General features: G+C 52.3%; 2 protein-coding genes across 39 annotated transcripts in view; one reads left to right on the top strand and one right to left on the bottom strand.

The window, feature by feature from the left end:
• Nucleotides 1-6,362: 6,362 nt before the first annotated feature.
• The window catches only part of LOC103347106 (uncharacterized), a 619,502-nt gene continuing 598,263 nt past the window's right edge, over nucleotides 6,363-27,601 (bottom strand). For 23 of the 35 annotated variants that reach the window (XM_070061484.1, XM_070061481.1, XM_070061488.1 and 20 more), the window contains 3 exons: nucleotides 21,379-21,625; nucleotides 20,958-21,106; nucleotides 18,541-18,615 (listed from right to left, as the gene is read on the bottom strand). In XM_070061484.1, coding sequence (XP_069917585.1) covers nucleotides 21,399-21,625 — 227 coding nt within the window. In that variant the 3' untranslated portion in view covers nucleotides 18,541-18,615; nucleotides 20,958-21,106; nucleotides 21,379-21,398. The other 12 variants (XM_070061501.1, XM_070061505.1, XM_070061498.1 and 9 more) reach the window with 10 other exon arrangements.
• LOC127489621 (uncharacterized) overlaps nucleotides 11,722-27,601 on the top strand; it is a 265,586-nt gene continuing 249,706 nt past the window's right edge. For all 4 annotated transcript variants that reach the window (XM_070061508.1, XM_070061509.1, XM_070061507.1 and 1 more), the window contains exons 1-3: nucleotides 11,722-12,887; nucleotides 21,765-22,164; nucleotides 26,718-26,851. The gene's annotated coding sequence lies outside the window, so the exon portion shown is untranslated. The remainder of the gene's footprint in view (nucleotides 12,888-21,764; nucleotides 22,165-26,717; nucleotides 26,852-27,601) is intronic.

Here is a 27,601-nt window from a genome sequence, read left to right as displayed (position 1 = left end):
ACACAACATCTACAACATCTACAGCCGACAAATTCAAAGGGAGGGGAGGTAGAGACTGCCCCGGGCTGGAGGGAGAGGGAGGTTTGTGCTGTAGTTCAGTGCTTGTGTTGGGTGTAATGCACACTGTTGGTGCACGTGGTGGCGATGGACATGGGGTACTGTCTTTGTAATTAATGTCCCTGAAATCTACTCACAAATCACAGAACAATGTGACATATACACACTGTAACAGTTAAACGGTGCCCGATGGCATTGATGGTAAACGTGGTAGCAGTTTATGTAGACCCACGCGAGCTGAGCGGTCTGGGGACGGGAACCCTGCCCGCAGCGTGGCCAGCAGCAGGGAGAGACGCCCTGTGTGTTGCACAGTGCACAGAGCGTTCACCAGCCCCTACGCTGGCTCCTTCCTCCTGCCTGGCTGTCCTGAGCAAGACGGCCAGGGCTGTTTCTCCTCTCTTCCCCGATCCTCTCCTGGGGCCTCTGGACTACACCGAGGAGGACGGCCCGGCAGTGGCCGAGTCTGGGGCTCTTCACCGACCACCTCCACGCAATCTCGTCCCATGTCCGCAGCATAAAGGCTGCCTGCCTGACTCTTCCACAAGGCCGATCCACGGACCGTTACCCTGTGAGCTCCTGGCTGTCCCCAAGGACCTGGTGGAAGGGATCCCCAGGGCCAGGCCAGGGGAGGAGGCCACACCTCTTATGCTGTTTGTTTTCAGCCACCCTTCTTCACAAATGGCAGTATGCACGTGCCTATTTCAGGTGGCCTAAGCCTTTTCCTGGGGGGGGGGACTCAAGTGCACATGCATTATGCACTGAGACCAGACTCCAGATACTAACAGGACATGGCAGCGTCAGTTATCTACACGCTACGGAGCCTTTTCCTCAGTCTTCACTCCGGGAAACGAATCTGCTATCTGCCGAGCAACGTGGGCAGTGACGCTGTCTGTGAGCAGCTCACACCTGGATGCAGGCGCCACCTGCACTTCACCCCGGGACCACGGCCTCAGCCTCCGTGCCCGGCTCGGTTTCTAAAGTCACCGAGAGAAGAAAGACCTGCACAAGTGCGACCTGGATTTCCCATCAATCCCCTTCCTGATCCCAGGTGGACGCAAGAGCAAGTGAAAACCATACATACTGTGGGACCCTCCACGGCCGAAGAACAACCAACGTCCGAGAGGGGGTTCACTGCTGCTCCCTCTGAAGAGAGCAGGATTCCCGAGGCCTCTGCACACGAGGACCGGGGGGTGGGGAGAGAAGTGGAGAGGGCAGCAAAGAACCGCGGGTGCAGCTGTGTCACGCCGATGGGGCCGGGGGAGCAGGTGCGCCGGCGTTGGGAGGGTTCTGTGTGAGTCCATGCACAGTGACTGTGCAATTGTTTGAAAAAATGTATTTTCCAGAAAAGATTCCCCAGTGCCTAGTGCCACTTTCAACTCTAAAAATACACTCCGTCAGCCCCATCCGTGTGTACATGTACATAATTCTACCCTCTCCTCCCGTCTGAAAAGTCACCATTCCACTCCTTAGAGGAAAAGGACACAGGCAGACACATAGCTCTTGCTTCTTCCTGTTCCACAATTGCCCACCAGAGCCAGGGCCTGGCCGGGCCAAAGTGGGCACCATGAACCAGTCTGCCCAGCCATGGGTGTGGCTGGGACCCACGTATAGGAGCCATCACTGCCGGCCAGGGTGTGCATTAGCAGGAACCTGGGATTGGAAGTGGAGCTGGGACCAGTGCAGCGGGAACCCTGCAGTGGTAGCGCAGGGCGGGGGCTCAGGCACAGGCGAGGGTCAGCCCAGTAGCGGGGGCTGAACCCGCAGTCCACCTGTCCTTGCCGCTCGTTTTTATGGCCAAGGGCATCTTTTATTTATTCATTCATTTGTTTATTTTCATTTTAGTTGAGAGAGAGAGAGAGACGCCTCCTACCTACTTGTTCACTTCCCAAATGACTGTAACAAGTAGGGCCAGGGCGGTGAATCCAGCTCTCCTTGGATTCTAGCTGTTCCCTCCCCAAACAGCCATGAAGCCTGGAGCCAGGGAAAAGAATCCAGGTGTCGCACCTGAGCGGCACGTGCCCGGACAGTGAAGCCATCACCTGCCTGCCCGTGTGTGCGTGAGCAGGAAGCTGGAAGGACTCCCAATCCAGGCACTCCAGGGTGGGACTCAGTTCTCTAGAGTAGCAACTTAGCCCACTATACTACAACGCCGGCCCCTCCTTCTCTGTCTTGATGATACGGTAGGAGAGTTCCCGTCAACCAGAGTCTCCCTGCTCCTTTCTTGCTCTGGTATTCACAGACCTGCCTCTCCTGGAAGTGTGTCCTGCCTGCACTGCAGCAAATCCCACAGCCGTGGGTGCTGCTGCAGCAGCACCCTCGGAATTCAGTCCACGAGACTGGTGTGTGGGCTGGTGCTGACTGCTGTCTATGCCCGTTTTCACTGCTATCAGAAATTCCTGACGACCCAGTAACTGTTAGGAACAGAAATCAACTTCTCACCGTTCTGAAGGCTGGAGAGCCCGCGTCCAAGGCCCAGGGCGTGTGGTCCCGGCGGCCTCTTGCTGCATCCTCAACTCGAGCAGCAGGAGACAGAAGGGCGGGGCTGACAGGACGCCCACCAGGGCACCTGCGGGAGCCACGCCTTCCTGCAGCGAGTTCCGGGCGGTGGGGAGCAGCGGGCTCCTTCCTCTGCATCCAGGGCTTGGGGCAGCTCCTCTGTGCTCTGTCCTGTCTCCTCTGGGGTCACAAGGTCCTCCCGTGGTGGGGGACGCAGAAGAACACTTACTCTGGGGTGAAGGGAGAGGCCCCAGCCTCTCAGAGAAGTTGGGGGCAAGCACAACCCCGAGTTCTTCCAATCTCCCCCACGTCTGGTTCCTGGCATTGGCGTCCACTTGGAGCCCCACATCCAGCTCCCCCTGGAGACCCCGTGGCCGGGCAGGGAGCCCAGAGGACATCTGTGCAGGCGCGGCTGGGCTTGCAGCACACAGCGGCCTCACGGCTCCATGACCTCCCCTCCTGGGACGGCCCAGGGTCAGCACAGGGCCTCCGGGCATCAGGGCCAGGTCCCTGCTTCTCCATCACTGCTCTGGCCATCCAGAGCTTCCCTGTTCCCCCCACTCCACACATGCCCAGATGAGATCTCTCCTATCCCCAGGCCACAGGTGCCCTGCCCTCCCAGTCCACCTGCTCAGTGAACACTCTAGTGAGTGCCCTTGATCTGCACAAGCCCCCTGCTGTGGAAGCCCTGACACTTCATCGAGGAAGGAAACACGAGAGAATCAAGACGGCTTCCCACACAGAGTCAGGGAGACGGAGGATGACACGGGAGTCCCTTCCTAGCCGCAGGGATGCAATGGGAGGGGTGGAGGAATACGTGTGAGTGCAGGGACCATGCACTCATTTCAAGGTGAAGCACCAGGCGCGGGGAGAGGGGTGTAGAGGTGAGGACGCGAGAGGGTCGTGAGGTTGGGCTACGTCATCCGATGAGCAGCGGGGCCTGAGCCTGCACCTCAAGTCCACCCTGCCCTCCCTCTCACTCCCAGGGCGCCCCCGCCACAGCCACCGCTCCTGCACGCAGAAGGCGACATGGCAATGAGAAGACAGGAGGAAGTGGAGGTTTGCAGGGAGCTGGATTCCTCCTGACCCGCCTTCCTCCTCCTCCTCCGCCCTGTCCTTGCCCCTCCTCACTCCCTTTCCCACAGCTGACGACTCTCGTGCTGACGGCAGTGGACACACTTGCACCCGGATGCTGGTGCGGTCTCTCTGCAGCCCCCTCTCCCACGTCATCAGCTGCGCCCTCACTCCTGACCCCCAGGCTGCACTGTGACGTCACGCTGAGCAGCCCGACTGCCCGTGCCGGAGCTGCAGCAGGAGCAGGTGAGCCGGGCCCCACCGAGCCCGGGAGCGAGGCCCAGGGAAGGGTGACGCTGGCCTTGGCTTCTCCTGCCCTGCAGTGTTTGGGGCGTGCAGAAGTGCTCTGCTGGGGCTGAAATATACTTCAGTATCTCCAACACAAGAAAACTATTTTCCAACAGAACGGGGAGAGAAAACCAAAGAGCTCGGGCGAGTTTTCCACAGTCAGCACGCAGCTCCAGGAGGGGTCCCTTGGGGTCAGCCGGGGCGGCAGGGCCAGCACTCCGCCCTCTGTCCTCAACCTCCTGCTCCTCCGAGGGCCCAGGGGGCCTCGGCTTCTCCCCAGGGCCCAGAGACCTCCCCTTTCCTGGGCTTCAGGTTCACTGCCGAGGGGGCCGGGCCCCTGAGGGCTGCCCAGACGAGTGCCTAGGGGGACTCCCTCGTGCAGGACGGCTCTCTCCCCTCTGCTGGTGGACAGTACTGTCAGCAGAAGGAAGCGGCCAGGCCCCAGGGACCTGCGGCCCTGAGCACTGGAAGGTCGGGGTCCAGTCACTTCCAGGGCCGCAGGGGCCTCCCAGTCCGCACACCGAGCCCAGTGAAGCCCTCCTGCCTCCTCTGTGCCCTGCCTGGTGATCCCTGCTCTGTATCTAGGGACGGATCCCTTTAATTCCTTGGAAGTCTGCAATGTGGAGTCCGAGTCTCAGAGGAACCGGAGCTTCCCAAGCCATCGGAAGCTTGAACAACACAGGAGGAGACGCAGAGCAGCCACGTCGCCCCTCACAGCGCCCCTCTGTGCGCAGCAGCCCTCCATCAAGTACCCTCACTCCCGCTGCTGAGCTCCCGGTGACCGGGATCCAGCCCTGTCCAGGTACTTCAGAGCCATGCTGCACACCGAGAGTCTCCTTTCAGTGTGCCGTGGTGGAGTCTTCTCTGGAGTCGGTCACCCAGCACTAGCTGCTTTTCTCGCATGAAACTCACCAGGGGACAGCGTCCTCCCGCGAGCACCACCTGACCGCTTCCTCACTGAAGCCTACCTGGGGCAGGGGTGGGACGCCCACACCCACATCTGAGGGCCTGGTTCCGGGCAACCAGGGGGGAGGGAGGTAGCGAGGAGAGGAGCCGAGGTTAGCCAGCCCCAGCCAACTCCCGTGGCACTGTGGGCCACTACTGGGCAGCTCAGCCAACACACGCAGCAGTGCCGGCCACCACCTGCCAGCTCTGGCCCAGCCCATCATGGGACGGCCCCAGGGGGGGGACTCGCCAGGTGACAGCAGCTGCAGCTGACCCCGCCTGACAGCCCGGCCCAGCTGGCACCCCAGAGCTCCCCTTCTGCACAGCACCCACCCCACCTCCCACGCGCCACCAACCCACCAGCTTCCAAATACCAAGAGCCAGCAAGTTCCTCAGTGCAGCCAACGTTCCCCCAGCGCCAGCTGGAATGCGCAATACGGCTGCAGGGCGGCCCCGCGATGACCTCCGGTCATGGGCACGCCACCCTACTGAGTTACCACGGCCAGCACTCCCACTCCCATCCCCTCTGGTGCCTGACAACCGGTATTTTCAAATTCAGTTAAGTCCTGCCCCAGACACCACCTCCCACATCCACCAATCACGTGAAAGCAGGGTCTGAGCCTCGCGGGGGGGTTTCTGCAGCGCTGAAGTCTTTTTTCTATTCTGTCTCTCTCTCTCTCTCTCTCTCTCTCCCCCTTCCTCTCTCTCTCCCTCCCCCCCTTCCTCTCTCTCTCCCTCCCTCTCTCTCTCTCCCTCCCCCCCTTCCTCTCTCTCTCTCTCTCTCTCGTTGGCCTGGCTTAGCTCTTAAACGTGCACTTTTCCTGTGCTTTCCATAAACCCTGCTTTCCTATGCATCTTTGTCTCCGTGTGGAGGGAAGACTCTGGAAGAACCCCAGCCCGGGACCCCGACGCAAACAGTCTGAGTCCAAGGTTCTCTGCTTCCAGTCCAGCGTCCTGCTAATGCGCACCTTTCTAGGTCACTTCTTTCCGTCTAGATGCCCAGAGGAGTTTTCTCAAAACCCAGCAGTCTAAAGTACATTTCCATTGACGGAAAAAACTGAATTATTTTCAGCATTATCTTTGTTTCCCCATTTTGGTTTTCCCCCCAGAATTTCATTTATACCTCAGATTTACTCTGGTTGTCTTTGTATGTAACTATTTCTCTCAAATAGTACAGAAACAGGGCCAGTGCTGTGCTGTAGCAGGTGAAGCCGCCGCCTGCAGCGCCGGCATCCCATATGGGCGCCGGTTCGAGTCCCGGCTGCTCCACTTCCAATCCAGCTCCCTGCTATGGCCTGGGAAAGCATGGAAGATGCCTAAGACCTCGGGCCCCTGCACCCAGGTGGGAGACCTGGATGAAGCTCCAGGCTCCAGGCTCCTGGCTTCAGATGGGTGCAGCTCCGGCCGCTGTGACCAACTGGGGAGTGAACCAGCGGTTGGAAGCCCTCTCTTTCTCTGTGTCTCTCCTCTGTGTAACTCTTTCAAATAAATAAATCTTTAAAAATAGTACGGAATCTGTGCTCAGTTTCTATTCTTAGTGGTCTCCAGGGCTGCACATGCGCACTCCTGGCCTCCTGACCGGGACGCTCTGCCGCTCGCTCGCCATGGGCTCCCTCTGCTGGGCGGCTGCGGGATCACAGCTGCATCTGAAACATCCCTGCATCGCTTCTCAGCAAGACAAGTTACTCACACAGGCCCTTCCCGCCGCTGACGCTCCGCACCAGGGACAGGTGACCTGTGGCAGGAGGCCAGCACAGGTCGGAAGGACGCATGGATGGCGTGGTGCGGCCCGGGACTTCAGAAACGCAGGCAGGGCCGCAGCGGAGGCACGGGTCTGGGCTCCCGGTGCACATGTGCATGACCCGGACAGTCTGGAAGCAGCAGGTCCACGCGTGAACGCAGCAGCTAAGTCCTCGTGAGAGCCGGAGAATTCCCCGTGGGCGCCCTCCAGGGCCCGAGCGGGACTCAGGCTGCTCTGTCCGTCGCAGGAGCCTTCCCTGTGGGATCTGCACAAACAGAAAACGTCCAACCTGAGTGTGTGCCCGGACACAACCGGCATTCAGACAGTTGGTCAGTAAACTAATGCAAAGCGACAATGTGCACAGAGCCACTGCCAGGACGTCTGGGAGGTCTCTGGTTGAAAGCTGCAGCAGTGTTCCAGAGGAAATACCCACATGCTCACAAACAGTAAATTCTGTGGAAACCACTGCCTCTGGGAGAGAACAATGTTTTACAAAAGCCTGCGTGTGAGGAGCCAGGTAATGGGACGACAAGTCTAGGATGAGTATTTCCGTGACTGGCTGAGTAAAGGCATCTGACTCGTGTGCCAGAAGCCAAGGTCACTTCTAAACCGTGGCCTCCATGGTGGCGGCAGTGTCCGAGAGAGCACCAGCGTCACAGCAGGGATTCCCATTTTCTTAAATTCACAGGACGAGGGCGCAGCAGGAAGCCCGCGCTGCCTGTTCCACAGTCACACCGACTGACACTGCAGCTACTGCCCCAACGCTCTGAAGTCCAGAGTCGGCAGCGGCTGAAGCACCAGGCACGCCCCGGAGCAGTCGCCCTCACACGGGGCGAGAAGAGCAGCTTCCGTGCATCACCCCCGCGCCCATCGGGGTTAGCCACCACAGACAAGGCCGCCTTCGCCCCCGGCTCCGCAGGAGGGAGCGTGCGGCTGCGCAGTGCCCTGGCCACCTGGCCTCTGACCTGCTCACGCCGCCCTCCTGGGGTCAGGTCTGGGCTGGCTCTTCCCGCACAGTGGGCAGCCCGCGGAGCCTGACTCAGGGGCCAGCAGGGACAAGGGGAGGGTCAAGGCCTGCCCTCAGAGCCAGGGCTGATCCTGGCTATTTCAGTGAGGTTCAGGACTGAGGTCTCCCCTGTGCAATGGGGAGGGAGCAGTGGTGGGCACTTGCGCCCGGCCTCCCGGAGCGCCCCTGGGCTGAGCCTCTGTCTCGCCTCCAGCTGATCGTGCTGGGTTCTGTGGACATTCCCCGAGAAGACTGTGTGGAGGAGGGTGTGGGGCTGCTCTCCCAGTGCCCCGTGAGCACACCAGTGAGGAACACGGGCCGTAAAATGCATGACAAATCCCAGTAACGGCCCCAGGAGAGGGGACAGCTGCAAACTGCTGAAGGAACGCCAGAAAGTCACTTGAGTGGAGGCTCAGCGAGTCACACAGGCAGGCACAGGCCAGCAGATAAAGTCAGGGAAAAGCACACGGACATGGTCAGAACTCCCTGACGTAAGTGATGAAGAAGGACCACACCGAACTACTGCAGACGAGGAATCCAATATTCACTTTCAGAAAATCTCCTGGGCTGGTGGCGTGGTGCAGCGGGTTAAAGCTGCGGCCTGCAGCACCGGCATCCTATATGGGCGCCGGTTCAGGTCCCGGCTGCTCCACTTCCGATCCAGCTCTCTGCTATGGCCTGGGAAGGCAGCAGAAGATGGCCCAAGTCCTTGGGCCCCTGCACACACATGGGAGACCCGGAGGAGGCTCCTGGCTCCGGATCAGCTCAGCTTTGGCTGTCACCGTCATTTGGGGAGTGAACCAGTGATGCACAAACCCACTCTCTCTCTCTCTCACTCTCTCTCTCTGTGTATGTGTGTGTGTGTGTCTCTCTCTCTGGCTCTACCTCTCTCTGTAACTCTGTCTTTCAAATAAATAAAATAAATCTTTTTAAAAACTCTTCTAAGAATGTAAAAAAGTAAATAAACCTGGAGTGGTTCTTGGCCTAGCAGTTGAGACACAGGACAAGAGGCTCACATGCCATGCACTCGGGCCCGGCTTCCGTTCCCGCCGGCACTTGGAAGCAGCAGGTCACGGCTCCAGTAGCCGGGTCCCTGTCACTCCTGGACTGAGCCCCCAGCTCCTGACTTGGCCCCAGTCCACCCCGGCCCCTGCAGGCATCAGGGGACATAAACTGTGGAGGGCATGTGTTTTCTTCCCATCCTATCCCTCTCACTTGGTAAAACAAACAAACAAACAAACAAAACAAGTCTATTTAAAAAACTGCAAATGTATTTTCCCATGTGAGAATTACCAAAATAAAGATGAGAAAAACTAACAAATCCAGATTTACCTGAAATTAGTTTGTTTGAAGAATTAAATCATTTAGGAAAATTCTCCCACAAGAATCCCCGGGTATAAGACAATGTATATTCTGATGTAACTAATCAGAAGTCCCTCTGTTGGTGTCATAGTCTATACAATACTCCTCACAGCTGTCCTGATGTCTGTGTGAACAAAAACATTCTTTTTTTTTTTTTTTTGACAGGCAGAGTGGACAGTGAGAGAGAGAGACAGAGAGAAAGGTCTTCCTTTGCCGTTGGTTCACCCTCCAATGGCCGCCGCGGCCGGTGCACTGCGCTGATCCGAAGGCAGGAGCCAGGTGCTTCTCCTGGTCTCCCATGGGGTGCAGGGCCCAAGGACTTGGGCCATCCTCCACTGCACTCCCTGGCCACAGCAGAGAGCTGGCCTGGAAGAGGGGCAACCGGGACAGAATCCAGCACCCCGACCGGGACTAGAACCTGGTGTGCCGGCGCCGCTAGGTGGAGGATTAGCCTAGTGAGCCGCAGTGCTGGACAACAACTGCTTTTAAAGATACTCACAGCCACATGAGCCTTGACGGAAAAGCAAGCAGTTAACAACGACAGCAGCCGGGTGCTCGGGACTCCATTCCCCTTCAGCGCAGGCTCTGAGGGTAGCCGCCCGCCCCGCCTCAGCACTGCAGGGGCCCAGGGACCACGGGGCGGGGGTGGGGTGGGGTGTCCTTTCCTGCTCTGGGTCTGCGGTCCCGGGCCTGTCAGGATTTTCCCACAACCATCCTGGATCCGCAGCAACTTCATGGTCTGACCCGATGTCCACCCATTACACCCCTCAAGGATGGATACTCTTGCAAAGTAAATCTGGTAAAACATGAAGCGAGATAGTAAAGAACCGCCCACCTGAGAACATTCTGGAACACAGCGCTTCTCTGCTGCTAGTTCCCCCTCAGGCATCAGCGGCTCGGTCAGGAGCCGCAGGTTGCAACGAAAGGAACCCAGGGCATGCTCTTCAGGGGGGTGCAGCCTGGGGAGCTGCGAGACACGCGCTCATGCGCACATGCGCAGGCACCGCGCAGCCAAGGGGCCCTGGGCACCACCTCCAGGCGCGGGCCCACCGGGCGGGAGGCTCACAATTGCGGACTTTCTGCCCGCCGCCCCCTGCTGGACGCCAGGTGAATCGCTGCAGACGGAGCCCAGAAGAAGCAAAGACACTGTCAGTGTGCGGACGCCTGCGCTATGCGTGTTACACCTGCAGAGAGCAGCTGGAATGTCAATGTTACCAAAGGCCATTTACTGGACCACACAAAAATAGTCACAGGTCGAGCAAAATACTTACAAAAATGTCTCCAAAAAGCTACAAAAATCAAGGTAGCTTGTACGATCTGTAAACTGAGTATGAAACGTCTCTGCTTCTCTCCTCAGCACCATCTGTAGGGCGTCCCCGTATTTCTCCAGACCTGTTTCATAGACACTGGCACACCCGTGTACACCTAGAATTCCAGACCATCTTGGGGAACATGACTGCCCACATCACTGGGCCAGAGGCCAAAGGGTGGGCCTTCCCGAGGGGATGCGTGAGGTGTGACTAATGTAAGATCCCCGCTGTTGGACTGTGGTAAGTCCCAACCCCTGGAGGAAGCTGTGGACACAAACCAGCCATGCACAAGGCCAAGAGCCAGTTTTACATCTACGGCTGCGGCCAGGCAAGGGCTCCTGTCAGCAAAAGTTCCTACAACCTCAGTAGGGCCGTGGCTCACCAATGGGAGGTTAAAGCTTGTATTATGTCTATAGCAAAAACAACAATCTGGGACAAATACTTACCTATATCCACACAGGGGAATGTTCTAAAGACATGTATTTAACTGTATAAATACTCATAAATGTCTATAAAATATAAATAAATGTCCTTTACCTGTATAGCTGTATCTTTGCATCTGGGTGGCTTCGATATCCTAAGAAGGAAGTGTTACTGTCATTATTTCCAGAAATGTCTACTTACACACAAATGTGTATCAATATGTTTACTTACATAGACAAATACACATCATAAAACAACACAGACAGAAATAAACCTACGACTCCCACATACACCACCTTATAGGAACAAAGTGTACAGATACAGATGAATTAATTATGCACACAATACAGAGACACTTAATCACTGTGTACTGGGCCCTCCCACGGGGGAGGCAATCACGGGGTCATAAGCATCGAGGCTTCCTTTGCCTCCAGGTCCAGGGTCCATCGGCCCAATCACCAACACTGCGTATGAACCAGCTCTAACAAGAGAGACCTCTCTTTCAATGGGCAGCTGGCCATTCTCTCCAGAAACAACCAACAGAGGGAAAACCCATACTTTGAATAACCCACTGAGCGGGGTCGGCGCTGTGGCATAGTGGGTAAAGCCACCACCTGCAGTGCTGGCAACCCATACGGGCACAAATTCAGGTCTCGGCTGCTCCACTTCCAATCCAGCTCCCTGCTGATGGCCTGGGAAAGCAGTGGAAGATGGTCTGAGTGCTTGGGCCTCTGCACCTATGTGGGAGACCTGGAAGAAGTTCCTGGCTCCTGGCATCAGATCATCCCAACTCCACCTGTTATGGCCATTTAGGGAGTGAACCAGTGGATAGAAGACCTCTCTCTCTGCTTCTGCCTCTCTGTAACTCTTCACATAAATAAAAAATCTTTAAATAAAATAACCCACTGAGCTCAGAGACTCAGACACCAACAGGAATGGCTGGAGCAGGGCCTGGCCCTGAGAACATTCCCTCATTCTGTGTTCTGAGGTTACCCTGGAAGCAAAACACACAGCAAAGAGGGAGAAGGCATGAGGCACACAGGCAGCCCTGCAATGGTGGGGCCACAGGAGGAGGTCAGGGAACTTCCCAGTGATGGGGAAGGGCTCCAGATCACAACTCGAGAGCTGAGCCAGACTGAAACTCCCTTGTCCTGTAGAGACCGACGGACTACCTGGAGGCTACCTCACGGATGTGCACGGAAAACCTGAGAGCTACACGCCTTTTATCTTCCCGCAGCTGGCACCCAGTCTGCACACACCACACGGGTGTGGTTCTCCAGTCCTCTGGACAGCGTGGCCCATGAGAAGCCCACCGCGTCAGCTCAGAGGCTGAGCGTGGCCAGCCTGCACGGATGCATGAGGAGTGTCTAATTTGGAGCCCTCCACTGCTGGCCAAAGACGGCTATCCCTGCTGCTGGCCAGGGGTCAGGATGTGACTTTCTGCACATGCCCAGGAGCTGGTCATGCGTCTAGGGCAACAGTCAGCCAAGGGAGGCTGTGACAGCCCAGCCAAGGTTCCCGACGACCCTTCAGCAGTGAGAGCCTGACGGCTGGATGCAGTCTGTGGGAAAAGGAACCATCTTGGACACATGCTTACTTACTGCCCATGATGTAAATGTGCATGAACACTGCATGAGCCATGCAAGGGTGTGTACACAAGTGCATGCACATCTGTTCAACACACAGCACTGCAGTCGCCCTCGCATCTGAGCTGCTTCTCCGTCCTAGGGAAGAGGAAGTCACGCAAGTGCTTTTCTCCTAACGGATGTGAACTCAGGCAAACACACACGGATGCTCTTCGAAGTAAATAATGTAGACAAATACAACTGACTCCCAAATGTATGAGTTTATGGAAAAACTGGACGTAAGTGAGTTCAATATACACACGACTCAGAGAAACACACAGTGGAACACACACAGACACTTAAATCTCCTTGGCCAGGAGCCACTGGAACCTCCCTCTCCCCACTGGCAACCATGAGGGCCATAACATAAGATAGTTGGGTCTCCCCAGACTTCCCTGCCCTAGAGACGGACCAGTCCACCTGGAGGCCCAGCTACCTGCCTTGTTTGGAGACAACATGCTTAGCCCTCCCTACCTCTGGAGGGGCCTTCAGGACCCAGATCTGGGGTACCTCACCTGTGGGTAACACAGGATGTGAGAGACCACGTGACCAGGTCAGAGGTAAGTGTTGGACCTCCCCATGTTGTTGTAAAGAACTGTGTCTGATTTGGAGCCTCCACTGTGGGGAGAAGAGGGTACCCCAACTGTTGCAGTGGGGAGTCAAGCACCCCCACACAAGGCCAATGTCTAGTCCAGCATTAGGGGTTTGGGTCAGCCAAAAGTCCCTGTGGCCTCCATCCACACAGAGCTCAAGATGTGTCTTGGCTCATCAATGGGAGGTTGAATCCTTGGGGTGTTTGTAGCCAAAATAATGCTCTTGGAGTAATCCTAGGCTACATCCAATTAAATCAATGTACATAAACTTTGAGGATCCCCCAAGACGTGTGTACAATGTCACTATCACACTAGTCTAGGAATGTAGGAAATTGTTCCTGTACCTGTGTGATGGTGCTGTTGTGTCTGGGATACTTCAACATTCTAGGAGGGAAGAATTCATTAATATCATTATTTCAAAAATGTATATACAAGGGAATATATAAACATATATATAACAGAAGTAAGTAATAGAGATTGAAGTAAACCTTCAGTTTCCAAATACTTAAGTTTATAACAAGAAAGTGTGCATATGCAAATTAAATATACAGACAACAAAGGCAAACACATACAAATGGCATATACACAATGTCCTTGTCCATAGCTCACTGGGCTCTCCTCTCCACTACAGTCAGTCTGGGGCATAAACACCAAGAGCCTTTGGCTGACACCATCACCAGGGAAATGTCCCTGAACTGCCCTGACCAAAAGGGAGCCTGTTCTCAGTAGGAAGCTGGGCACACTTTGGAATCGTATGTACCAGAAGGACCAGCCATTTACGGAGTAACCCAGGGGACCCAGAGTCATGGGTGCTGATGGGGTTGGCTGGAGCTGGGTGTCTACCCTAAGAACTTTCCCTCACTCTGTGTTCTGAGGTTACCCTGGAGGAAGCAAATATAGCCATAGGGTAAGGTGGCACCAGGCTGTGGGGACAACTGTCCAGGTAGGACAGCAAGAGGGAGGTTGAGGGCTCCCAAGGGCCAGGGAGAGACCCCAGTCCCTGAATGCCACACACAGTTTGAAAGCATGGTCTGCCCTCAAACTCCTCTGTCCTGGAGAGAATGGCATAGCCACCTGGAGGGCCAGCTCCCTGGGGTGCTGGGGAATAAGCAGAGACCACGTGTCTTAGGCCTCCTGCACTCTCAGAGGGGCACTCGGGATGCACAGCTGGTCTACAATCCCTTCTGGGCAACGTGACTTGTGAGACACTAACCTCAACAGGTCAGATGTAGCATGTTGGGCCGTGTGGATGCGTAAGGAGTGCGTCCAATTTAGGGCATCCAATGGCGAGTGAAGAGGGTTATTCTAACTGTTGCGTAGGGTGGAGATGTCAAGTTCCCGTGCACTTGTTCATGCAGGGTCACATTAGGGACCCTAATTATTCATGTAGGGTCACATGAACATGTAGGGTCACATCTGGCCAGGGTTCCAGATGTCTCTTGGTTCATAAATGGAAGGCTGAGGTCTGCATGGAGTGTACTGCAAGATTTACCTCTTAGGCAAACACTTAGTGATACTGACTGAGGTAAACATATGCAAGTACTGAACAAGTCATGAAACAGATGGACATAACTGAATAAATATTCACATGTGTCTATAAAATGTAGAACATTTTAATTTGACCTTTATACTCATATCCTTGTACCTGGGATGCTTCACTATCCTAGGGAGGGGAGATTATGACTTTTTTTAATCACAAAGGTATACATAAACACATATGTCCTCAGAAATAATGCAGGCAGAAATAAAACTATGGTTCCCAATGGTTCATAGTTTACGAAAAATGAGCATATAAAATTCAATATACATATAAATCAAGGAAGCACAACCTCTCTCTCTCTCTCGTCAGTGACCACTGGTCCCTTCCTTCCGCTGCTGGCAATTACGATGGCCATAAACATCCAAGGAGACCCTTAGCGTCCAGGGTTCCTTGCAGGACCCCAGTCACCAGTGTTGTCACTGCAGCAGCCCTGACCACAGGGACCTCCCTCTGAGTGTGACCTGACTGTGCTTTCCGAAGATTTTCCCCAGAAGGGAAACCATGTCTTCAACACCTTGGCACCGCAGAGACTGGGTGCAGACAGGCGGCTGGAGCTGCATCACTTCTGAGAACATTCTCTCTGTGATCGGGGCTTTTCTTGTGGGCAGTTATGACGGCACCAGGCTGGAGGAACAGCCCTGACACTGTGTGGCTGAAAGTGCGTGTCTGGTGACCTCCCAGAGCCAGGGAACGGCCCAAGTACCTGACGGCCACACCGTGTGAAAGAGCCAGACCCTGCCCAAACGTCCTTGTTCTAGAGAGAGCGTGCAGGCTGGCTGGAGGGCCACCTCACAGTCTTGGAAACCGCATGCCTTAAACCTTCCGTGTTATGCTGGGGCACTGTGGATTCCATGGCTGGTTAACCAGCACTAGTGGGCAGCAGGACACAAGGGAGGCCCATGTCACTGGGTCTGAGGGTGAGTGTTGGGGGCTAGCCCAAGGAGATGCATAAGGAGTGTGTCTAACTTTGGGCCCACTCTTCCTGGCTAACGAGCATTAGCCCAACTGCTAGGGGTGGGTGGGGACATGCACTGCCCATGGATAAGTCCAGGACAAGGGAAGACCTAAGACTTTGGAAAGTCTGGGTCCTCTCCCACTGCAATGCAGTGAGTTTTCCAGATGGCTCTCTGTTTACCAATTGGGAGTTGAGACCTACAGGTGCACATGGTAAAAATAATGCACTTGGAAAAATCTTTGGTTATATACACTTATGTAAACACATGTAATTATTAAACAAACCTCCAAAGACATGCATATAACTGAACAAATACTCACTGAAAATTATTCCCTTACCTGGGTAGCTATGTCCTTGTCACTGACACGCTTCAGTATCCTGGGGGTAACAACTCCTCATGGACATTTTTTCTAGAGATGCAGACATACAGACACATATGTTTCAAAAACAATTCAGGTGGAAATAAACCTGACTCAAAATACATGAGCTTATAGGAAAGTGTACACATACAAATAAATGTGCACACAATGCGGGAAGACACATGTAATCTAACACACACACACACACTTAATCTGTTTGTCCATGGGCCACTGGGTCCTCCCCTCCCCTACTAGCATAAACACCCCAGGTGCACTGTTGCTACCACATAGAGGAGCTCTTGGTTAACACCAGTCACTAAGACCTCATCGCTGAACCTGTCCTGACAACAGGAACCTCACTCTGAGTGAGGGGCCGGCCATTCTTCCCAAAGATGTCCACCAGAAGGAAAATCGTGTTTGAATGCCCATGGGGCTCAGAGACTTGAGTGCCAGTGGGGGTGATTGGAGCTGGCTCTGTGCTCTGAGATTACCCTGGGGGCAGTACACGAATGCACCAGGTGAGATGGCATCAGTCTTGAAGGGCAGCCCTGTGGGGCAGGACAGCAAGGTGGGAGTCTGAGACTCCCCAGGGACATGGATAGGCCCAGACCCGGACACTATATCCTAAACCTTCCAGGTGAACTCATTGTCCTTCCTTGTCTCTGTCTGTCATTAGGAATGAGTAGGAGAAGGCTGGCATACAATTCTCTTGTCTCATGTCTAGAGACTGATACAATTCTAAGATGTCCTAAATGTATTTATAAGGTTGGAGAAAGAAAAAAAAGCAGTCCAGTGAACAGATTGGGACCAAAACAGAAACAGCAGGAAAAAGCTGCTCCCCACTCCTACACCTGCATTAAGCCTCCACTCAGCACCCAGGAGCAGGGCGTCAAGGGTTCGTTCCACTTTTCCTTTTTTTAAAAAATTTATTGGCCAGCACCGTGGCTCACTAGGCTAATCCTCCACCTGCGGCGCCGGCACACCGGGTTCTAGTCCCGTTCGGGGTGCTGGAGTCTGTCCCGGTTGCCCCTCTTCCAGGCCAGCTCTTTGCTGTGGCCAGGGAGTGCAGTGGAGGATGTCCCAAGTGCTTGGGCCCTGCACCCGCATGGGAGACCAGGAGGAGCACCTGGCTCCTGGCTTCGGATTAGCACAGTGCACTGGCCGCAGCGCACTGGCCGTGGTGGCCATTGGAGGGTGAACCAATGGCAAAAAGGAAGGCCTTTCTCTCTGTCTCTCTGTCACTGTCCAGTCTGCCTGTCAAAAAAAATTTATTTGAAAGACAGAGTTACAGAGCTAGAGAGGGAGACACATAGAGAAAGAGATCTTCCATCTGCTGGTTCACTCCCCAAACACCTACAACGGCCGGAGCTAGGTCTCTCGCATAGGTGCAGGAGCCCAAGTACTTGGCCATCCTTCACTGCTTTCCCAGGCACATTAGTAGGGACCTGGATCAGAAGTGGAGTGGCTGGGACTCAAACTGGCACCCATACGGGATGCCAGCATCACAGGCAGTGGCTTTACCTGCTACGCCACAAGCCCCCTCCATTCTTCATCCAGCAACACCAAGTCATGCACTCTCCTTGAATGCTAAAGATGTGCTCTGTGCTTGTCCACTGCTCTTATCTGTAGGCAGTGCAGGCTCAGTGGGAGCCATGCATACTTTCTTCTCCCCAGACTTGCAGTGTGAAATATGCCAGCTGTGTAGATTTGACACACAGCTCTCCAGTGCTGGCCACCCCTGGTGCCAAGGGCTGCTGGAACTTGTCCAAGACCAGTCCTTTCTTCCTGGCTGGCATCTGTTATGACTCAACAAATCCTTTCATTTCAGAGACATCTAAGGGGATTCAACATTTTATTCATGACAAACGTTAATAAATGAAAGAAGAAATATATCTCTTCATTCTGATGGTGTCACAAAATGAATCCCTAGGGCCAGTGCTGTGGTGCAGATTAATCTGCAGCCTGGCATCCCATATGGGCGCTGGTTCAAGTCCTGGTTGCTCCACTTCCGATCCAGCTCCCTTCTAATGCACCTGGGAAAGCAGTGGAAGATGGCCCCATCGTTTGGGCCCCTGCACCTACATGGGAGACCCAGAAGAAGCTCCTGGCTGCTAATTTCAGATTGGCCCAACTTTGGCCTTTACAGCCATTTGGAGAGTGAACCAGCAGATGGAGGACCTTTCTATCTCTCCTTCTCTCTGAAACTGCCCCTCAAATAAATAAATAAATAAATAAGTAAACCCTTTGTTAAAAATGACCAGGTATCAATAAACACCTCGCCTACTGTTTCCTTCTTGTTTCTGAGTTCATCCTTTGGGTGGACTCAGGTGGGCTTGTTTCCCATTCAGTGCAATGCACACTCACTGGTTTTTTTCTTTTTTCTTTTCTTTTTTTTTGACAGGCAGAGTTAGACAGTGAGAGAGAGAGAGACAGAGAGAATGGTCTTCCTTCCATTGGTTCACCCCCCAAATAGCTGCTATGGCCGGCGATGCATGGATCCGAAGCCAGGAGCCAAGTGCTTCCTCCTGGTCTCCCATGTGGGTGCAGGGCCCAACCACTTGGGCCCTCCTGCACTGCCCTCCCGGGCCACAGCAGAGAGCTGGACTGGAAGAGGGGCAACCAGAACTAGAACCCGGCGCCCATATGGGATGCCAGCACCGTGGGCGGAGGTTTAACCAAGTGAGCCACTGTGCCGGCTCTCGCTGGTTTCCATCAAACACTTGGAGCCAAATGGTGGCTGTGGCAGATGGAATGACTTAAGCTTACCTGTTCAGTGAGGGCTGCAGCTTTGGAACAATGCAGTCAACTCTCCGCAGCTGCAGGTCCTGCCTCTGTGGGTTTCTAATATTTATAACAATGTTAATAATTACAAATAATCATAGCATTCTAATATTCTGATATAAATACTAAGATTTATACAATGCATATTTGTTATATATATTAAACGTATCTTAGTATCTGTGATTACACACATTAGTATCTGTATATTAATCACTATAACTTCTATATAACGAAAATGAGTTACATAAGCATTATTTTACCACAGCAAGCCTCACGCCCTATCACCCACCCAACCGCTAACTCCTACCACGCACCGGTCAATCAGCCCCAACTGTAACCGTCCGAGCGTCCGTTGGGCCCCCACTCCCCCACCCCCACCTCCCGCTCCGGACCCGCCACCTGGCCGGCCTCACTGGACGATATAGAAGTGGACGATGGGGGGCGCTTGACCACCGGCACTAACGTACAGGGGCAGAGCCAGACAGGAGCATGGAGGTGCACGGACCTGGACCACCTCCCTCCCGCCGGGCAGGGAGAGGACATCCCGCGTGGCCCTGGGACGTCCGCCTCGGAGCTCGCTCCAGCACAACTGCCCCCGCTGCACGAGGGACACCGCCCTCGACCTCGGCCGCGCGGGCCAGTCCCCAGGTCTGGGGTCGTGGATTGCAGGAGAGCGGCCTGTCAGGGGCGCCCAGAGCCGCGCAGCCCCGGTGGACCAGGAAGTCCTCCAACAATCCACACGATCCTGTCACGTGGGGCTGGAGACGGTATTTCAGGCTTAAAGTTCAGAAGATGGAGGCAACAACCATGACCTTGACACATAAAGTTTAAACAGCATTCACAAGAGAACAAGATGGCAAAATTGGTACCATTTCTTCCAATGAGTGTGCATTAGGGATTTTGTTTGCCCATAACATACATAGTGCCTGTTAAACATGTACAATTTTATGTCTCTTATTTTATTATTCTTTTAAAAATTTATTTGAAAGCTAGAATTACAATGCGGGGCAGGGAGAGATCGAGTCTGTATCTGCCAATTCACTCCCAAGATGGCTGCTACAAGTCAAGCCTGGGTCAGTCCAAAGCCAGGAGCTTAATCCAGTGTCCCCAGTGGGTGGCAGGGGCCCAGGCACTTGGGCCAGGTTCCTCTGCTTTTCTCAGGCCATTAGCAGAAATCTGGATTGGAAGTGGAGCAGCCAGGGTGTGAACCAGCGCCAATATGGATGCACACATTGCAGGTGGTGGTTTAACCCGCTGTGCCACACATTTATAGGAAAGAACATTGATTTCAGCATTATATATTATAACAACCAAAAACTGAGATGAGGGAAATACAGGCATTCTGTAGGAGCAGCCAGATTAAACACATTCCAATGCATCCATACAGCTTAATGCTATGATTCTGCAGCTTATTTTTAATGAGTTAAACATTGTTAATGAGATGCTGAATAAAAAATGCAAGTTGTAGGGCTGCTCTGTGGCGTAGTAGGCTAAGCCTCCGCCTATGGCACCCGTATCCCTGATGGGCACCATTCGTGTCCCAGCTGCTCCTCTTCCCATCCAGCTCCCTGCTTATGGCCTGGGAAAGCAGTAGAAGATGCCTGAAGTGCTTGGGTTCCTGCACCCACGTGGAGACCAGAAGAAGCTCTCGGCACCTGGCTTTGGATAGGCTCAGGTCCGGCCACTGTGGCCATGTAGGGAATGAATCAGTGGATGGAAGACCTCTCTCTCTGTCTCTCCCTCTCTCTCTAACTCTGCCTTTTAAATAAATAAAATCTTTAAAAAATGAAATTATACATTTATCTTCTCAGACAGCAAAGGGATAAAATTACAAGAAGAATAGAAGCTTTACAAACATAAAAGTTAAACTGCATGCTACTGAACAATTTTTGTGGTTTTTGAAGCCTGAGCAAAACTCTCATTTTATGGAAATGCAAAGGACATAACTGCTTGCCCCACTGTCATTTAAAGTCAACTGAAAAGGGAACCAGGTAGTAGCACAGCCATGGAAAGAGGTTCAAGTTTATGGAAGAATCTGCTACTTCAATGCCCCGTCTGCACAGTCTGGAAGCAAGAGGCTGAAGGCACCATTTATCATCTTGCCAGTATTTCATTTGTAGAGCAGACCGACAGTTTCTGTGTTACATTCTCCCCTTTGAGTTCCTGGATTCTCTGCGTGGTACTCACTGAGGCCCACAGAGGAAGGCATTTTTCAGGTAATCCTAACAGCAGAAACCGACTGTCGATATGTGTCTTGGAGGACAACGAAATTATATTTGCTCTTTGCTCAGCATCGTTACATCCTCCGCCTGTTTTCAGTTTTAATTGGCAGTGACATCGCAGATAAATTCTATGCCTTGAATGACAGGGTCACATAGGAAAAATATATGATATTCACTTACCCAACTTCTATCAAATGTCAAATCCAGAAAGACCCAGATCACCGCTGATGGAACATTTTTGGAATTCCAGACAATATTGTGGTGAGTGACATCAAAGTCTGAAGTTTTAGATCTATTCTAAAGAGTCTGGTCATCCTTCCTCAAATAAGCTGCAAGACACAGAACACTAATATATTCATAAGTCAAGTTCAGAGGCAAGAGGCCATTGCAGATGTTTTATGCATCTCACATCCTGTACAGAACAAAGTAGTCTGTGCGCATGGCTGATTTACACATGTTCATTGGCGTCTCTCCTCCCTCTGAACCAGAGCGGCCCCTGGGTTTGCCCAGCACTGTCCCACGGTGTGGAAGGCAGTCTGTGGGACTTCCAGAGTTCTATGGAAATGCCAGGGGCCTCTGCCAGGTCACTGGTGTCGCTCACCTGTGGAGCCCTTGACCAGATCAGCACTCTGCATGCCCCGGGCTCCCCTGCTGCAGGACGCCAAGGCCACACAGGAGGTTTCCTGCAGCCCTCCGTCTGAACCCAGCTCCACTGCTGGTCTTGAGTGACGGCATCTCCAGACGACGCCAGCTCCTCGCTGTGGACTCAGTCCCAGCCACTAGCTCTTTCCAGGCATCAACAAGCAGATGTGGGCCATCACCACCGTGTCTCCTCTGGACTGCTCTCCCTTTAGGCCAGGAGCAAAATAGCATGATTATATTCATAATATGTATATTTATTTTCTTTATATAATCACATAAACAATATATATTTACATATAATTTATGTATTTATTATATTTAATCTTATCAAATTTTATTTGAAAGAAAATTCCATGTCAACAACAAGAGAAACAGCATGGGTGTAGTGGAGGTAAAAGGCACAGACATGGACGAGAAATCTGCCTTTCCTCCCTCCCCTCCGTCACTCCCCGCGAGGCCCGGCTCTGGAAGAAGCTTCTGGAACACTGCTGCAGACCCTTCAGCATCGACTGACCCAGAACCGAGCAGCACCGACACTGTGCAGGCTTCGTTCCAGGGCTCGGCCTGTACGTACTCCACTTCTATCTGCGTGTTCAGTGTGTGATGAACAAGACAGATCCTGCAGCACTGTCCTCTCATTAAACATTTGAAACAGTCGGAGACCAGCACTTAGTAACGGCCAATAGTTATTGACTATGGTGTGACAGATCAATAAATGTGGACAACAGGTACTCACCGAATCAAGGTAAAGTTTTCCTCTCTTTATCATCACTTTAGTTTTGGGTCCTTTGAACTCCCCTTTTCTATTTGCTCACAAAAGAGAGATTATTGTGAACTGCAGCAAATTCCACCATGCTGGGCAACGTAAGAACTGATTCCTTCTACTCAGTCACTGTCTCTCTCTCTCTCTCTCTCTCTCTCTCTCTCTCTCTCTCTCCTTGTCTCTCTGTCCGCCCTTGCCCACTGCCCCCCATGCTCACACACAACTTTTCTCTCGAGCTGCAGACCCTACGAGTCTCCCTGCTGAACAACAGAACACCGCCTCTCCCTCCCCTCCCCTGCCCACCCGCCTGCGCGGCCGAGTGATCCCTGAGGAAAAGCAGTGCCATCTGTGGTGATGCAGGGTTTCACCGCATCAGTATCTCCCAGCATGAATTCTAGAAGTTGGGGGCACAGTGCTCTGTGTGGTGCAGTCTGAGTGTGTCGCCAAAACGTTTCTGGGATGGAAGCTTGGTCCCCAGTGTAGCGATGCTGGGAGGAAGAGGAAATTTTAAGAGGCAGAGACAAGCGTGAAGTAATGAGGTCACCGTGGGCTGCCACTGAAGGGATTAACGTAGCTCCCACGGGACCCAGGGAGCTGTCACGAGAGACCTGTCTGAGAGAGGACAACTGCCCTTCCCTGCTCTCTGGGTCCTGACTCCACGGTGGTCACATCACATGGGCTCCCTGATGACCATTCTCTCTGAGGCAGTCTGAGCACGGCTTTCAAGGCTCCGTGTGTGTGTGTGTGTGTGTGTGTGTGTGTATGAGTGTATGTGTGTGTTCTAAGTAAGCATCTTAAATTATAGAGGCAGAGTGACAGAGATGGAGAAGGGAAGAGGGGAGAGGATAGAGGGAGAGGGTGACAGAGAGGAGGTGGGAGGACTGGAGAGAGACAGCACTCCCTCCCTTCCACCCAGTCACTCCACAATGCCCACACGAGCTTGCACACAGGCCAGAGCTGGGAGCCAGGACCACAACCCAGAGCTCTCAGGAGGCTGGCAGTCATATCATTTCTGAGCCATCTTAGCCGTCTCCCGAGGCCTGCTCTGGGAGGGTTCTTCAGTCATGAGATGCGGCCAGGTACCAATGCAGGAACTCCAATAAGGGACGTGGGCATCTCAACTTGCGTCTGAATTTCCTTACTTGTTTGAAAGGCCTAGAGACAAGGAGACACAGTCAGAGTTATCTCCTATCCACCAGTTCACTTTTTTTTTTCTTGGACAGGCAGAGTCAGACAGTGAGAGAGAGAGATAGAGAGAAAGGTCTTCCTTTTCCGTTGGTTTACCCCCCAAGTGGGTAATCCGAAGCCAGGAGCCAGGTGCTTCCTCCTGGTCTCCCATGCAGGTGCAGGGCCCAAGCACCTGGGCCATCCTCCACTGCCTTTCTGGGCCACAGCAGAGAGCTGGACTGGAAGAGGAGCAACCGGGACAGAACCGGCGCCCCAACCAGGACTAGAACCCGGTGTGCCGGCGCCGCAGGTGGAGGATTAGCCTATTGAGCCACGGCGCCAGCACACCAGTTCACTCTTAAAGTGTCTGCACAGCCAGGCATGGGCCAGGCTGAAGTCAGGGGTTGGGAATTGAAGCGATGTGTGTGGCAGAGACTCAATTCCTCAAGCAATCATCGACTGCCTCCCAGGCTGCACAGTAGCTGCAACGTAGACTCCAGACTGGAGCCGTGACCTGAGCACTTGCACTCTGGTAGGGGTGGGAGCATCCCAAAGCACCGCTTAATGGCCGTCCAAGTGCCCGCAGTCCTGATGCCCATTTGTCAGTCTGCACAGCCTCAGATATTCTGCTAAAACATGGAATATGAACAATGGAATAAAAGATGAGGGAGATGTTTAATGGAGTTTCTAAGAATACAATTTTAATTTAATATGGAACAACTTATAAGTTGTTTGATCTAGATATACTTGATGATGTAGAAATAGGCCAAGGGGTAAGAAAGGTATCACAAGCCATTAAGCTTATTGTTCAAATATTTCTTTTTTGAGTTCTTTTTTGACTTGCTTTTAAATTTACTTATAGAGAATGGATTTCATGAATTTCATAGATAAGACTCTAAGAATACAACATTTTCTCCCTTACTCCATCCTCCTACCTTTCTCTTATTTTTTTCTTTAAATTTTTTGCAATGACTAAAATTTCAATTTACTTTACAATCACCAGTTCAAAACTCCTTTAACCAAAGATCTCCACAAGTAAAATGTAGATAGATCTCTGTTTTACAAGGGTAGAGACAAGAGCTGTAGACAACAATCAAATCATAAGATGTCAGTTTAGCTTGATATACATTATGTTTTTTGTACTCTATATATTAGCTACAACCAACCGGAGAAAGCATCTATTTGTCTTTTGGGACCTGCCTTCTTTCATAAGCATAATGGTTTCCGATTGCATACATTTGTTGCAAAAGACAGAATTTCATTCTTTTTTATGGCTGAGTAGTATTTCATCATGTATATTTGTACCACATTTTCTTTAATGAGTTACCAGTTGATGGAAATACGGGTTGATTCTCTACCTTAGCTATTGTGAATTGAGCTGCTATCAACACAGGGGTACAGATAACTCGCTCACATGCTTATTTCGTTTCCCTTGGGTATCTTCCCACAAATGGGATGACTGGATCATACGGCAGATCTATTTTTTGAGGAATCTCCATACTGTCTTCCACAATGGCTATACCAGCTTCCATTCCCACCAACAGTGTATTTAGGGTACCTTTTCTCCATAGTTTCATCGGCAGTGGTTATTTTTTGGTTTTTAGTTGACAGCCATTCTGACTGGGGTGGGGTGAAATCTCATTGTGTTTTTTTATTTGCATTTCCCTTGATGGCTGTTCACCCTGAGCATTTTTGCAGGGTATAAAAACACACAAAACTCAACAGCATTTGTATAAATACATCTTAAATTTAGAAAATACCTTATTTCTAATGCCAGGTTTGCTCACACCTCTCCAGAGAAAAGACTGAAGAAACCCATACTACATTCATCTGGTCAGGAGAAATTGAGACCAGACACAACACAGGCATCTTACAAAAGAGAACTTTCAAGCCAATCTCTTCTGAATATACAGGTTGCCATCTGAGACCAAGTCTGTAAGAACAGTCTGAATACAGAGATTTTTGTTTTTACAATGGAAAGAAACTGGGATCTCAGGGTGGAGTTTCCACGGGTTGGATGAACACATGCACCCTGCTGTTTGGGGCTCTCAAGGAAGTGGGACAGAGGGACAGTGCTTTTGAGTCAGTGATGGGGACATTTAAAGGGAGAGGGAAGCGGCATGCCTGGTGGTCCTCAGGCAGAATACTGGATTTGGAGGGGGCAGGCTTGATGACAGGTGCCTCTCTGACAAGAGAGAGAGTTGTACCTCCTGTCCATGCAGGGTCTCTGGAGGGGTGAGGAGTTCCTAGGGCTCAGTGTTGATGAAAGTCAGGTGTTTTTAACGCCACAGAAGCCTTAAGTAGACCTGTGTTTCTTAGAAAGTAGCTCAGCAGCCTCCAATACTTGTCTGAGAGGGGCAGAGGCTGTACCAGCTCTGAGTGTGCACCTTCATGCTCATGACCCCCACCAGTGGGCTGTGGTTTCTCTTGTCTCTGGGACTTTTCCCAGAACATCCTGTTCCCAAGGAAAGCCTGGTCCTGGAGAACTTGAGAAAGAGTGAGAGGAGCTCCTGGCCCAGGGTTCTAGGGCAGGAAGTGGACATTCCAGGTGTTCAGAGCCTTCTGTCTCCCAAGAAAACACAGTGATCCTGCCCCAGATCCATCACCTGTCAATGTGGGGACTCTGGACAAGTCACTGACCATCCCTAAATTTACATTTGCTTAATTATATATTACATGGAATGGCTGCTGAGCTGCCCATAGCTTGGGGCTGTGCTGTGGGCTGCGTGGGAAATCAGAGATTCTCCACGTGGAAAGCTTCCTATCCATGGACAGGGGAAGAGGAACTCCCACCCTGTCTGCCTCAGGGGTCATCCAAGAACCCTCCCTGTATGCAACCACTACCGAGTGACACACTCGTTCTCTGACATTCGGAGAGTGAACAATTTCAGACAATTATGCAGCATCAGCTCGGTAAAACTTCATGTGTTTTTAATCACCTGAGCTTGACAACACAACACATGGAGATAGCATTATTTCTCTATCTCATAATAGGGACCTGAGACACTGCGGGGGTGGGGGTAGGGGTGGTACCTGTGCAACTTTCCCAAGTACATGCAGCTTCCCTCCAGGAGCTGAACACAGACCTTCTGGTACCAGCCCCTCTGCTCTCAGCCACTGTCTTCTGATGCCTGTCCACAGTCTCATCTCAAGTGAGGTATTCACCCGCACTATCAGACTGTCGAGTAGAAGTGTTCACCACACTGCACATCTGCCTAGTATCCAACTCTGATTCTGGAGGTGGCTCTGTAATACTCAAGGTGAAAACTGGCACCAAAGTTAGAACTTCAGCCAAATGAGCACACACTTCCCTGTGGTCTCCTGCCAGTGGGATGTCAACAGCTGTCTGTACTGTCATACTGTTCCAGGATCTTGTCTCCAGAGTTTAAGAAGAAAAGCAACTCGGAAGTCAAGAAGATCTACCGTCCGTCCTATCGAGAAAGTCAGAAAAATCCGTGTCTTGCCAAAGAACAGGATGCACCCTGTGAAGGAGTCGACGAAGGTACAGTGTAAATTGATCATCAAGCTCATTCAAAAGTCAAGATTCTACTTTATTCAAGGTCTCATGGTGATGACAAAGCTTTAAAAAGCCTATGCTATCTTTTATTCCATGTACGCACAGTAAAATGGTCAAATCAATCAGCAGGGTGCCCAGTACAGGGGAAAGCTGTATTAACAACTTAACCTTGGGTTCACTGCCAATGGCAACCTCTCAGGCTAATGTTCAGACATTTACCTGATGGTGCAACAGGGGCTGAAGCAGACCTCTTCCTGAGACAGTGTCACCAGATTCTACATTAATAGTAATAGTTGGAGATGAGCATGCAAATTGAATATAGAGTTCAGAAAGTTCTCATACTGAATTCCCAGTTTCCCTTTTTCTATTGACACTTCCACTGGTAGGATACATATGTTATAGAAACTGAACCAACAGTGACAGGTTGTTATTACTCAGCTCTGAAGTTGGCACCAAGACTGACTCTGGTGGTAGAGTTCTCTGAGTTCCCCAGATGCCTCAGGTCACTCACCACCAATACACAGTGGTTTCACTGCCCTAAACATGACCTGAGCATCACCCGTTCATCTCTACCCGTGTCTCCCAGAACCCCCGAAAGACCCCAGAACACGACCCAGGACTGGTCATTTTACTGCATTTATACTCGTGCTGTTCAGAATTTCCTAGAGTTGCAGCCACTGAGTCTGCAGGTCCCTGTGACTTGGCGACAGATCTAGGAATTCTTTTAAATCTTTT

This window comes from Oryctolagus cuniculus, chromosome 17 (assembly GCF_964237555.1).
Source record: "Oryctolagus cuniculus chromosome 17, mOryCun1.1, whole genome shotgun sequence".
Classification (NCBI taxonomy): Eukaryota; Metazoa; Chordata; class Mammalia; order Lagomorpha; family Leporidae; genus Oryctolagus; species Oryctolagus cuniculus.
Note: the sequence above shows the minus strand (reverse complement) of the source record. Positions and strands in the feature narration are given on the sequence as shown.